The 14,145-nt window shown below is 43.0% G+C and overlaps 1 protein-coding gene across 1 annotated transcript; it reads left to right on the forward strand.

Moving 5' to 3' along the window:
• The first annotated feature begins 2,956 nt into the window (after positions 1-2,956).
• Positions 2,957-12,888, forward strand: LOC139461777 (tetraspanin-8-like). Its single transcript, XM_071243237.1, has 7 exons — positions 2,957-3,126; positions 5,901-6,104; positions 7,155-7,229; positions 8,785-8,850; positions 9,286-9,315; positions 10,631-10,702; positions 11,108-12,888. The coding sequence occupies exons 1-7, from the start codon at positions 3,061-3,063 to the stop codon at positions 11,150-11,152; spliced, it is 558 nt and encodes a 185-aa protein (XP_071099338.1). The 5' UTR covers positions 2,957-3,060; the 3' UTR covers positions 11,153-12,888.
• Positions 12,889-14,145: the final 1,257 nt, after the last annotated feature.

A 14,145-nucleotide genomic window follows, 5' to 3' on the forward strand; every position in this document is an offset into this window, starting at 1 on the left:
ATGGGGGGCACTGGTGCCCCATTTGTCTAGGGCGCCGCGATTCGCTCCGCAGAGTTGCGTCCCTTAGGATTTAGGGTTCGAATCCCGGTTCGCCCCTATTATGTTTCTAGGTTTGTCAGCACCATACCCGTGCTCGTGGGTTTCACCTAAGTGGTAACGTCTAAGGCCTGCATCACTTCGGGCTTTCCTTCCACATTTAGCTGTCACGCCATGATATAACTGGAATAATGTTAAAAGTGGCGTTTAACCCAACTCACTCACTCAACTGTGAATGTCATCAAGTACTTTTATGCATTGCAGTATGTATTCACGTGTTTTTTGTGTGTCAACACCGCCTGTCATTTAATATGAGTAACGCAATTTTTGATGTGTTATTATCACTAAGTCAAATTTCACGACGCATTTTTATATACATTTTTTCATGTTCAATGTTGACTATGTAATGCATGTATACAGTGAAACCTCGTAAGTCCCGAACTCTTCATTTCGGAAACCGCGTAATCCGGACAAGTACTGTTAGGAAGGCCTTTGATAAGGTCAATTGACATAACTGCTAACCAATTATTATCCGGAAATTCGTTAATCCGGACGATTTCGTTAAAAACGATACCTTCCGGATTAACGAGGTTTCACTGTATCATAGAAATTACGGAGGGAGTGCATGAGGCTACGATTGCGTGGATTGATATCAATCACTGGAATGTCTGGTCCAGACTCGATTATCCACAGACCGCCGTCATATAGCTGGAATATTGCTGAAGCACGATGTGTGAAGCCTGATTCCCTTGCATCGGATCAAAATCGTAACAATGTCCTGTGTTGCCTGGACGGTGTCCTATGGATCGGGACGCTGTGGTGATGAACGGGCAAGAATTGTTCATTGCCGCTTCTTGTCGATTGAGTCCAGATTGCGTCCAGATCATGCCGAATGCGAACCGTCTTTGTCGGTTCACTATCTGATCTATGTCGGATCGCATTCGGTAGAATCGGGACGCTGTCGGTACAGATTCTGTCGTTTTTTTACCATGCGGAAGATACAAATCGGATCAGATTCGGACTGAGAACGGGAGAATCGGGACGAATTCGGCTGAAAACGCCTGAATCTTGACGCTTCCTGAACAATATCTGATTGTTTGTGAATTTCCCGCCACAAATCACAGGATCTTGATCAGACTTTTGACAAATTGTAATCGGGAATGTTCCTATCAAGGACGGAAGTAAAAATCCTGAATGTTTGACTGAACCCTTACACCAGCTCTACAAATAACTGATTAATATCATAATTGATGTATTGTGTCAGCACTCAACAATGTAAACATAATATACAAATAAAATAACATGTACTTCATATCTTCATTGTTATGGTCATTGTATTCGTCTATGCTATCAGAATACAAAGCAGGGATGTAAACACTCACTGAAATTGTGTGTATGTGTGTGTGTGTGCGCGAGCGTGCGTGCGTGCGTGCGTGCGTGCGTGCGTGCGTGTCTTTCGCCTCAGGCGCAAGCAATTCGACGCTGGTGACATAAAACCATTACAAAACAGTATTTAGATACTCGATATCGGGGATGTATTTTAACAATGTGAGCATATTACTCTGTCTACATAAATCAATCTGTTCGTTTGAAAATTAATACAGGAACCGATTCAATAAATGATTGTTTATATACATATGGTACATATGGAGGAAGCGGTTCTGTTGCTTCTTTCCTTAGCCATTGTGATATTTCACTCAACCGTCTCGTCCGTTGGCATCCCTCACAGCAAGATCTTGGTGACGAACCAGTGCACATCTGGAAAAACATAAGGTCAACACCGGAAAATAACCAGTCTCGATTATCTCCCGAATCAGATTCCATAAGGGCGTAAAATGTAAAATAGTGGTGAAAAATGGATGATTTTGTTTGTTTGTGTGTTTGTTTGTTTGTTGTTTAACGCCGCACTCAGCAATATTCCAGCTTTATGACGGCGATCTGTAAATAATCGAGTCTGGAGCAGACAATCCAATGATTGAATCATGAGCATCGATCCACGCAATTGGGATCGATGACATGTATCAACTAAGTCAGCGAGCCTGACCTCCCGATCCCGTTAGTCGCCTTTCACGACAAGCATAGTCACCTTTTACGGCTCGCTGACTTGGTTGATACATGTCATCGATCCAAATTGCGTGGATCGATGCTCATGATATTAATCACTGGATTGTCTGGTCCAGACTCGATTATTTACAGACCGCCGTCATATAGCTGGAATATTGCTGAGTGCGGCGTTAGGGGTTAGGCTCGCTGACTTGGTTGATACATGTCATCGATCCCAATTGCGTGGATGGATGGTCATGATGTCAATCACTGGATGTCTGGTCCAGACTCGATTATTTACAGACCGCCGTCATATAGCTGGAATATTGCTGAGTGCGGCGTTAAACAACCAACCAACCATCCAACCAACCAACTTAAAACCGGATTCAGTCACGCCTACACGTGAACATTTGATTTATACGTAATCAGCATCAATTTCAATGACTAGAGAATCAGCATTTTCAAAATAATGGGAAGTAAATGATAATACATATCGAATAACAAGGAAAGACATTAACAGTAATCAAATGCATCGAAGTGATGAGGAAGTCAGATACAAATACAACATGATATTTCAATAGCGAAACCAACACACGACCTGAATACAAATGTAGTTTTTAATTACGAAATGTTTTGTTTTGCTAGATAAATAATAACAACGACTGCCTGATCATAAATCTCAATACCTAATTTTGAAAATGGTCAAGCCATTAATTTGACCTATGTAACGCATTTCATATTGGGGAAACTCCTTGATTGTCTTCTGATCCATTTCGCAAAATTAAAACCCGGAAATAATTGAAGTACGACTTTCCTGTTTGACGCTATCGTACTTTCGTTTTGTGCGTCAGCGCATAGAATACTTTGCGTATCTCAAATCAGTGTGTTGGGTTGATCTTGAAGTTCTGTCAATGCTGTGAACAAGAGTGACATTCTAGAAGCGCCCTTTTGGTTGCCTACACTGTGACTGTGCTTGGAACCATGAGAACAGGATTATGTCACACTCGGGTGAAGTATTTGCTGCTTGCGTTCAACTTTTTGTTGTGGGTGAGTAAGGTTTTAGTAACACTGATTATACACTCTCGTCACACAAAGTATATACGTTACCTCTGGTTGACATAGCCAGCAGGCCATCCCACATGTAGCGGTGGAAGTGGGGGTGGGGAGTAGGGGGTGGGGGGTGGGGGATGGGGGATGGGGGGGTGGGGGATGGGGGTCACACAAAAATATAGGAAGTGACAAATGGGCAGATTAAGGATCATTTTAAGAAAGTATAGGTTAGACCAGTTAAAATACTGGGTAGGGAGGGAAGATTTAATGGTTATATCTTAATGCTTTAGTAGATGCCACATCTGTGAAAGTTAACCTGTTTTAGCTTGAACATGAACCCTACGACTTGACCAGGGTGACTATGACTTGACCAGGATGACTATGACTTGACCAGGGTGACTTTGACTTGACCAGGGTGACTATGACTTGACCAGGGTGACCAGGACTTGACCAGGGTGACTAGGACTTGACCAGGGTGACCAGGACTTGACCAGGGTGACTATGACTTGACCAGGGTGACTATGACTTGACCAGGGTGACCAGGACTTGACCAGGGTGACTAGGACTTGACCGGGGTGACTAGGACTTGACCAGGGTGACCAGGACTTGCCCAGGGTGACTAGGACTTGACCAGGGTGACTAGGACTTGACCAGGGTGACAAGGACTTGACCAGGGTGACTATGACTTGACCAGGGTGACTATGACTTGACCAGGGTGACTAGGACTTGACCAGGGTGACTAGGACTTGACCAGGGTGACTAGGACTTGACCAGGGTGACCAGGACTTGACCAGGGTGACTATGACTTGACCAGGGTGACCAGGACTTGACCAGGGTGACTAGGACTTGACCAGGGTGACCAGGACTTGACCAGGACTTGACCAGGGTGACCAGGACTTGACCAGGGTGACTAGGACTTGACCAGGGTGACTAGGACTTGACCAGGGTGACTAGGACTTGACCAGGATGACTATGACTTGACCAGGGTGACTAGGACTTGACCAGGGTGACTAGGACTTGACCAGGGTGACCAGGACTTGACCAGGGTGACTATAACTTGACCAGGGTGACCAGGACTTGACCAGGGTGACTATGACTTGACCAGGGTGACCAGGACTTGACCAGGGTGACTAGGACTTGACCAGGGTGACCAGGACTTGACCAGGGTGACTATAACTTGACCAGGGTGACCAGGACTTGACCAGGGTGACTAGGACTTGACCAGGGTGACCAGGACTTGACCAGGGTGACCAGGACTTGACCAGGGTGACTATAACTTGACCAGGGTGACCAGGACTTGACCAGGGTGACCAGGACTTGACCAGGGTGACTAGGACTTGACAAGGGTGACTATGACTTGACCAGGGCGACCAGGACTTGACAAGGGTGACTATGACTTGCCCAGGGTGACCAGGACTTGACCAGGGTGACTATGACTTGACCAGGGTGACCAGGACTTGACCAGGGTGACTATGACTTGACCAGGGCGACCAGGACTTGACCAGGGTGACTATGACTTGCCCAGGGTGACCAGGACTTGACCAGGGTGACTATGACTTGACCAGGGTGACCAGGACTTGACCAGGGTGACTAGGACTTGACCAGGGTGACCAGGACTTGCCCAGGGTGACTATGACTTGACCATAGTGACTATGACTTGACCAGGGTGACTAGGACTTGACCAGGGTGACCAGGACTTGACCAGGGTGACTATGACTTGACAAGGGTGACTACGACTTGACCAGGGTGACTACGACTTGATTCCTGTACCAATATTACACTCTATAAATGGCTTGGCGAGTACATAAAGTTAAATAAAGGACAGTTTCAGGGCAGACGGTTCTTGAGAAATAATACATTATTTTTACAAGTCTAAATCTATAACCGATAATTGTTTGAGCTCATACATCAAAATTATTTCGAACAGTCACACGGAAGTATTTGCGTCAGAAACTATGAATATTCTTAAAGTATTCATATTTCCTGACTTAATTCTTCCCTGTGTCAGATTCAATTGCTCTGGTTGCAAACTTTATAATTTCAAATGAACTAACAATAATGCAACACTTAAACAGAAGTTTCATAAATAACAACGAATGCCCGTGTATATTTAGCAACAACACCCATGAGTGTACTAGTATCCCTAGAACTACCTGTACATAACATGTTTGTTTGTTTGTTTGTTTGTTGTTTAACGTCGCACTCAGCAATATTACAGCTATATGACGGCGGTCTGTAAATAATCGAGTCTGGACCAGACAATCCAGTGATTGATATCATGAGCATCGATCCACACAATGGGATCGATGACCTGCATCAATCAAGTCAGCGAGCCTGACCAGCCGAACCTGTTAGTCGCCTTTTACGACAAGCATAGTCGCCTTTTACGGCAAGCATGGGTTGCTGAAGACCTGTTCTACCCCGGATCTTCACGACTGGTGCAAACAAAAGGAAAATAGCGGTGGAAAAATTATGTAAATGGATCATTGAAAATCAGTGGTGGATGGGGCTGGAATTTTTAATTGAGACTTTTGTGGCAGACAATTTTTTAAATTCTTTGTTCAAATATCAAATGGTCGGTCCCTTGCAATATCTGGTTCTGTCCTTGCCATATGTTGGAATTCGAGGATCGATGCTCATGATGTCTATCACTGGATTGTCTGTGATCCAGACACGATTACTTTACAGACCGCCGTCATATAGCTGGAATATTGCTGAGTGCGGCGTTAAACAACAAACACACAAAACAAAACAAATCCTTGCATTTTCAGCTTCATGGGATGGCAATCGTGGGTTTTGGGATATGGATCCTCGTCTCAATCTTTGACCCAGATGTGAGATATACTGAAATTAAAGATGACGAAGTGCTGAAGATTGTAGGTGGCACGCTTATCGCTGGGGGTTTTGCCATCGTCATCGTCGGAATTATCGGATGTCATGGAACCATCAAGGAAAACCCGTGTCGTCTCCTTGGGGTGAGTAAAGGTCGATGTTTGATAATGTTTAGACAAATGTATCTGCATAATTTCTTATATGAAGGATTGTTTCAGATTTGAAAATAGTAGCACCGGTCGTCATATAGCAAAGGTTTGCTGAGTGCGGCGTTAACTTTGGTTTCGTTTGTGTGTTGTTAAACGCCGCACTCAGCAATATTACAGCTATATGACGGCGGTCTGTAAATAATCGAGTCTGGACCAGACAATCCAGTGATTGACATCATGAGCATGGATCCACGTAATTGGGATCGATGACATGCATCAACCAAGTCAGCGAGCCTGACCACCCGATCCCGTTAGTCGCCTTTTACGACAAGCATAGTCGCTTTTTACGGCAAGCAGGGGTTGCTGAAGACCTATTTATACCGGAATCTTCACGGGTTTGCGGCGTTCTGAACAAACAGCTACACTATAACACGAGGTGTGGATGTAAAATTAAAGTGTGACATGACATTCAATGTTAGCAGTTCTCGGGAACATGAGCAAGTATATTCGACCTCATTTGACATTTTAGTGCGATGCAGGTGAAGAGAATTTTGTTTCTTTTGTTTGTTGTTTACCGCCGCAAATGGCGGCGGGCTGTGTAAATAATCGAGTCTGGACCAGACAATCCAGTGATTGACATCATGCGCATCGATCCACGCAAATGGTTGTTTAACGCCGCACTCAGCATTATTCCAGCTATATATGACGGCGGTCGATGCTCATTATGTCAATCACTGGATTGTCTGGTCCAAACTCGATCATTTACAGTCAGACGTCATATAGGAGGAACGTTGCTGAGTGCGGCGTTAAACAATAAACAAACAAAACAAACAAACAAACAACAAGTAGCATACGGCAAGGACAAAAGTCCTTCATCCTGCCGAGAAACATATGGCGTATATGATTCTAGTAATGACATGTGGCTGAAATATTGCTGAGTGCGGCGTTAAACAACACACAAACAAAAAAACAAAAACAACAACAAATGACATGTGTTGACTTCACAGTGGTGGTGTTTGGGTAACCTGAGTATTTATGTTTCAGTACTCTATAAGCTTGTTTATCATCTTCGCCGGCCTACTGGGAACTGGAGCTGTTATAATCAACTACAAAGACCAGGTAAGTAATACTACCGTTTATTTGAGTGTTTGTTGTTTAACGCCGCACTCAGCAATATTCCAGCCATATGACAGCGGTCTGTAAATTGTCGAGACTGGACCAGACAATCCAGTGATTGACATCATGACCATCGATCCACGGATCGTGAACCAACCAAGTCAGCGAGCCTGACCACCCGATCCCGTTAGTCGCCTTTTACGACAAGCACAGTCGCTTTTTACGGCAAGCATGGGTTTCTGAAGACCTATTCTACCCCGGATCTTTACGGGTACATTACAGTTTAACGTCATGATAAAAAGGCATCAGTGAGTATAGCTTTACTCCGCTTTTAGCACTATTCTAGCAATATCACGGCGGTGGACACCAGAAATAGTCTTCAAACATTGTACCCATGTGGGGAATTGAACCCAGGTCTTCGGCGTGACGATTGAACGCTTGAAACCCTGGGGTACCCCACCCCGAAAAGGTTAACAAATAATGAGTGTCATTTTTGGCTCAGCTATATGGAAATGCTGATTCGTCGTATTAGGCGGTCTAACGAACGAGATTATTTCAGGGCAGCAGAGTCGGATAAAGGGAATGCTATATTGTAGTGATGTCAGTTACAATCCAGGAGGATTTCGGGAGAGAATTTGTCCCCAGCTCTCTTGGTGGGAATAATGACATAATGGTTCGGGTGGTAAGCTTGCTGACTTGGTTGGTGCATGTCATCGTATCCCAAATGTGTAGATCGATGCTCATGATATCAATCAATGGATTGTCTGGTCCAGACTCGATTATTTACAATCCGCCGTCATATAGCTTAAATATTGTTGAGTGCGGCGTTAAACAACAAACAAACAAACAAACTTGACGGCAAGATGACAATATCAGATAATTGTTCAAAAACGAGCATTCCATATATAAGTGTACATGCTACCTAGTCTGACAGATATAAATGTCGACCCGTGATGATTCGAGGTAGAATAGGTCTTCAGCAACCCATGCTTGCCGTAAAAGGCGACTAAACTGGTCGTAAGAGGCGACCAACGGGATCGGGTGGTCAGGCTCGCTGACTTGGTTGATGGATGTCATCGATCCCAATTGCGTGGATCGATGCTCATGATATCAATCACTGGATTGTCTTGTCCAGACTCGATTATTTACAGACCGCCGTCATATAGCTTAAAAAGTGCTGAGTGTGGCGTTAAACAAACAAACAAACAATTGCGTGGATCGATGCTTAAGATATTGATCACTGGATTTTCTGGTCCAGACTCGATTATTTACAGACCACCGTCATATAGCTGGAAAATTGCTTAGTGTGGCGTTAAACAACAACAACAACAACAACAACAACAAAAAAGCGATGTAAACGTCGCCAAACTAAATCTTCAGTACTAAAGAAATAGTGTTTAATATGATGATTACACTGATGTCTTTAAACACTGTTTTGACGTTTTTCTCACTGCTGTGTTTGGCACCTTTACAAACATCGCAACATAGCATGTTCCTACCAGTATGGCTACCACTGAGTACATTGTGAATAACGTAATGTCTTCTTGTTCTTGTACAGATTGAACTGGAGGTTAGAGAGACGCTGAAAACAAACAGTTCAATTTCGACGGTCCTGCAGAAAAAGGTATTTGTAACCATCATACAAATATATACTTACACAACGTTTTAGAGTTTTGTGTCATCATTATCATAAACGGCCATTATCATAATCGGCTATTATCATAATCGTCCGGACTTGATATAACATTGACTATATGTTGTGAATGATAATATATAACAGACGCTAATCAATTCCAACGGTTGTATCAATATCGAGGAAGTGAGTGAGTTGGGTTTTACGCCGCTTTGAACAGTATTTCAGTAATATCACGGCGTGTCAGCTTGACGTGGGAGAATTGAAAAGCCCGATTCTTGCAGGTCTCAGACGTTTACCACTTTGGTGAACCCCCGTGCATGGGTAAGCTGAAAACAGTTCCAGAGTAATCCAATATGTCTTTTCCAAGCAACATACGCATGTGGAAATAACATGATGTTTACTGCATTATATATATTATTGTAGTGCTCCAATGGGACCAAAGACTATGTGGAGGTCAGTTGGCGAATTTGTTACGTGTCTCTTCCAACTTATTTTAAAATTAAAACTATGGAATTATTTTAGATTCCTCATTCCTTCTGTTTGTAACATGTGCACCAGGATAACATAATTCTATCAAAAGGGATGATCAACTTCTTTATTACAGTTGTAGCGAAGTTTTTTAGTAGATTATAATGCAAGTGACTATCACCTGTAATATTTGTTTGCTTGTTGTGTAACGCCGCACCGAGCAATATTCGAGCTATATGACGGCGGTCTGTAAATAATCGAGTCTGGACCAGACAATTCAGTGATTGACAACATGAGCATCAGCCTGCGCCATTGGGATACGATGACATACATCAACCAAGTCAGCGAGCCTGACCACCCGATCCCGTTGGTCGCCTCTTACGACAAGCATAGTCGCCTTTTCCAGGAAGCATGGGTTGCTGAAGACCTATTCTACCCCGGAATATTCGCATGTCTTAACCCTGAATAGTTGATTAAGTGAAAGGACACTTACACTGAGACATATTTATCATTTAGTAAACAGACTTTACCTAAAACGCAATGTTGTTTCGCGAACACCTGTTTCAGTGAACCAATCATAAAATGTCATCATCAATTGACGTCAGGGGCTGGCCATTTCATTATGTAGGGGGTGTGATTATTGGAAGCTGGACTTTTAAAGTCAATTAACTCTCTTACCTAGGGAAGTTGCAAAACATACAGCTATTTCAAAAACACATTTTCATTTTAATGAAGTCTGAAAGAAGGAGGCGAACAGCTGTATTTTTGTAAATCCCGAGGCAAAATGATATTTTTCCAGCATTTACATGAAAATAAGAAAAGAAAAAAAAGAAGAAAAAAAGACCCGTGAAGATCCGGGGTAGAATAGGTCTTCAGCAACCCATGCTTGCTGGAAAAGGTGACTATGCTTGTCGTAAAAGGCGACTAACGGGATCGGGTGGTCAGGCTCGCTGACTTGGTTGATGCAGGTCATCGCTCCCAATTGCATGGATCGATGCTCATGATATCAATAACTGGATTGTCTGGTCCAGACTCGATTATTTACAGACCGCCGTCATATAGCTGGAATATTGCTGAGTGCGGCGTTAAACAACAAACCAACCAACATGAAAAAAATGTTTGTTCCCGTAATCTCAGTCCTTGAAGATGTAACAATGTGAAATTAATTATTATCTCATCGCTGGCTTCTGTAGGAGAGATCATTAATAGTAGAGGCAGGGAGCCTATTACATGGTACATTGAAGTATGTGAATAACCAAACATGTTTGTATTGTATGTGTGATTGTTTAAACTTTAACAGACCTGTATAGACACCTTAATGAGATACCCTACTATAGTGGCTGGACTTTCCATCGGTTTCGCCCAAGTCATGGTAAGTTCAAACGATGTTAACATACATCTCTTGTTTGTTAGCTGCTCTCAGCAATATTCCAGCCATATAACGGCGGTCTGTAAATAATCCAATCTGGACCAGAAAGTCCTGTGATTGACACCATGAGCATCTATATACGCGTTTGGGATACGATGATATGCATCAACCAAGTCAGTGAACCTGACACCCGATCCCGTCAGTCGCCTATTCACACATTGTGCCCATGTGGGGAATCGAACCCGGGATTTCGGCGTGACGAGCGAACGCTTTAACCACTAGGCTACATCACCGCTCAGGAATAATACAGTACGGTTTGAAACAACACACTAACAACAATGCATATTTTTATTGTAGTCTCTGTATGTACAAACATGAACACAACTTACACCTCTCTCTTCCGAACAGATTCTTGGACTGGTGTTCTCACTGTCATTCCACTGCACCAAGTGACGACGCACCACCAGAGGGACAAGACGATGTGTGTATTCACGACTGGAAGGAGAGAGAGCTTGATTTCAGTAAAGGGGCCACCGGCCCATTATACAATACATGATATAAGAGTTAGACAATTTCACAACTGCTCTTAATTCACGATGTTTCTGTCCGGCGCCAGGCAACAAACAAACACTTACTTTTTTAACCAAATTTGTGTTAATTGTGTTAATTGTTGGTGCCACCGGCAGAGAGGGACATGCTTACCATTTTACTGGTTTTCATTGACCAATTCTATAATATTCACAACTATTTTGCCTTTTACACCCATTACGTTTTATATTCACGATGGCTTACATCCGGCGGTGATAAGCTGTCATTTATGTCCTCATGGTCTTTTGAAAGTGGATATATATATCTTTATCGATAATATTGCCTTAGAAATTATTTTTTGTTGAAAAATCAGTTTGGTCAAAGACTTGCATATCTTCAAATATTAAAAGAACAAATCATGGAAGCCTATAAAATCAGCCCTGCAGACACAGCTGTACTTACATATACATTTAAAGTGTAGTTTTGTCCAAAACACTCATGATTTTCAATGACCAGTTAACATGATTTTTATTACACCTTTTACGCCAACTGGAATTTGTTTCAGGTGATAATTGAGACTCATTATTTTCAATTGAAATTAATAATGCATAGTACTCATCAATATGAACATATCTAATAGCAATTTCTAAAGCTTTTTCAATGTCCGCAATTATGAAGATCCAGCGGGACAAACGGGGCTCTAATCACACCTTGTCACTTTAATCTCAAGAAGATATTCAGTTTGTGTATTGAGTTCGTTTGATCAACTGACGGGGTTGTATGTTATCTCGAATAATAGGGAAGTAGAAACATTTCATTTGTATTTTTGTATACGCCGTTGTTCATACTTGTAAATATATTTGCGAGGGCGTGAACGATCTATACAGTGAACCCCTATACGGGTTTTCCAGATTGGTAACGCACTGAGCAATTGTTGTGTCAGAGAGAGTGAGTGAGTATGGTTTTACGCCGCTTTTAGCAATATTCCGGCAATATCACGGCGGGGGACACCAGAAATGGGCTTCACACATTGTACCCATGTCGGGAATCGAACCCGGGTCTTCGGCGTGACGAGCGAACGCTTGTTGTGTCAGTTGCAGTTACATGTACTTTCTTTTCTCTCACCCGTGGGTTCCGAGTAGGAATATAGTCCCCAACAGCCTTTGCTTTTCGCGAGAGGCGGGACTGCTTCCGTGGTCTAGTGGATAGGCGTGTGCCTGGAGAGCGAAAGGTCGGTGGTTCGATCCCCGGCCGCGTCATACTGAATGAATTAACAGATGGTACTTGTTACTCTTCTTGACCCTCAAAATTGAGGGTCTAAAACAAGGACTGGTCGGTTCGGAGCCGTGTGCTGAGTGGGGTATCCATGTTAAACTGCAGCGGGGTATCTCAGTGGGCTAGCACTATACAGCCGATATTAGTCCGGACAAGTACAGACAGCCACACACACACACACACACACACACACACACACACACACACACACACACACACTCACACACCTCGCTATATAAATGCAAGACTTTTGAACGTCATGCCTAACCCCATTTCACCCCACTTCACCTTATAAAAGGCGACTTAATGGATCGGGTGGTCAGGCACAGTGTACAGAACTAACGCTATTTTCTATCATGTATCATACATCAAGCATAATAAAGTAGTTTCGTTCCAAACGTATTTGACTTATTTTTATGTTTAAAAGAAACATAATGTCAGTAATCCATCTAATCATTACTTTCAAAAATGTTTTGGCGACTTGGGTATCATTTTTGCCATCCATCACACAGAAACGTGTTTGTTGTTGTTGTCGTTATTATTTGCAGATTAAAACATATAAATGCTTTATAGAGGGTTTGGGTGATCCTGGCATAGTCAGGCTGGTTAGGCTCATCATCAGCTCAGGTCCCTTGCCCCCTCCCCCCCCCCCCCTCCCTCTACACGCAGCCCAGACAGCGAATGGGACTTCTCCCAGGAAGCGCTGCCTAGTCGATCCCACCCAGAACTTTTCGGAGAATGTGAAGACTCCCCAACACTGCAGCCTTCACCATTACCCAGATTGTATGAAGGGCTGTATTCCTGGTAGCAAACCCGGGCACTCTCCCAATGTCAGTCAACAGATTGGGAGGTACCAAACCTAAGGCATCGAGAACAATAGGGAGTCGGGACAACTTGGTACTTGGGATGCAAGCGTGACATTTCGAAAGCGAGGTCTGCATATTCGCCAAGTTTTTGCTTAATCTTGTCAATCACATTACTGTCAAAAGGGACTGAAAATCCAATGATATAAATGATTTCATTGGATTTATCAAAAAGGAAAAGATCAGGTTTGTTGGCCTGGATATGTCTGAGGCTGTATATTCCAAAGGGTTTTGTATTTATCATTTTCCATGACGCCCTCCGGGTCGTACCATAATAATAATAATAATAATTATTATTAAAATAGAGGATGGTCACTTTATACTTCACAGGGAAACTAGGCTCCGGTCAAATTTCCCTGATAGTTTAATGCGATTTGTAATGATATACTGTCTTTTGACTTTCAGTATCAATTTAAATTCAAATGTATATACATGGACTTATCTGTAAACACGGAGTACATGTCATAGTCATAACGTCATTTATCATGGTTAGACTTCCTTGTGGAAACTGGATATTTGTGTTAACGGGTGGAACAGCTAACATGCCGATTAACTGTGGGTTAAGGAAGCAACTTTACACTTGGCATAGGGTTACACAATTATTACTCAATGGATCAGTGTGCACGCAAGTTACATTCTCAGCTTCCTGGGGATCATACAACCCAAGCTGCGTTTTAGGAGTTAGGCTTTGCGTTCACATTGCTGTCTCATCCTAACTGGTACCCATTCGCTGCAGGGTGAACGGAGACACATTTCGAACGAAGTTACCTACACAAGGCG

The sequence above is a fragment of the Haliotis cracherodii genome, unplaced genomic scaffold, assembly GCF_022045235.1.
Source record: "Haliotis cracherodii isolate W230 unplaced genomic scaffold, xgHalCrac1.p SCAF_15, whole genome shotgun sequence".
Lineage (NCBI taxonomy): Eukaryota > Metazoa > Mollusca > Gastropoda > Lepetellida > Haliotidae > Haliotis > Haliotis cracherodii.

Coding starts and splice junctions, on each gene's coding strand:
- LOC139461777 (XM_071243237.1), top strand. CDS start 3,061: ATGAGAACAGGATTATGTCACACTCGGGTGAAGTATTTGCTGCTTGCG. Junction 3,127..5,900: donor CGTTCAACTTTTTGTTGTGG/GTGAGTAAGGTT, acceptor TTGCATTTTCAG/CTTCATGGGATGGCAATCGT. Junction 7,230..8,784: donor TAATCAACTACAAAGACCAG/GTAAGTAATACT, acceptor GTTCTTGTACAG/ATTGAACTGGAGGTTAGAGA.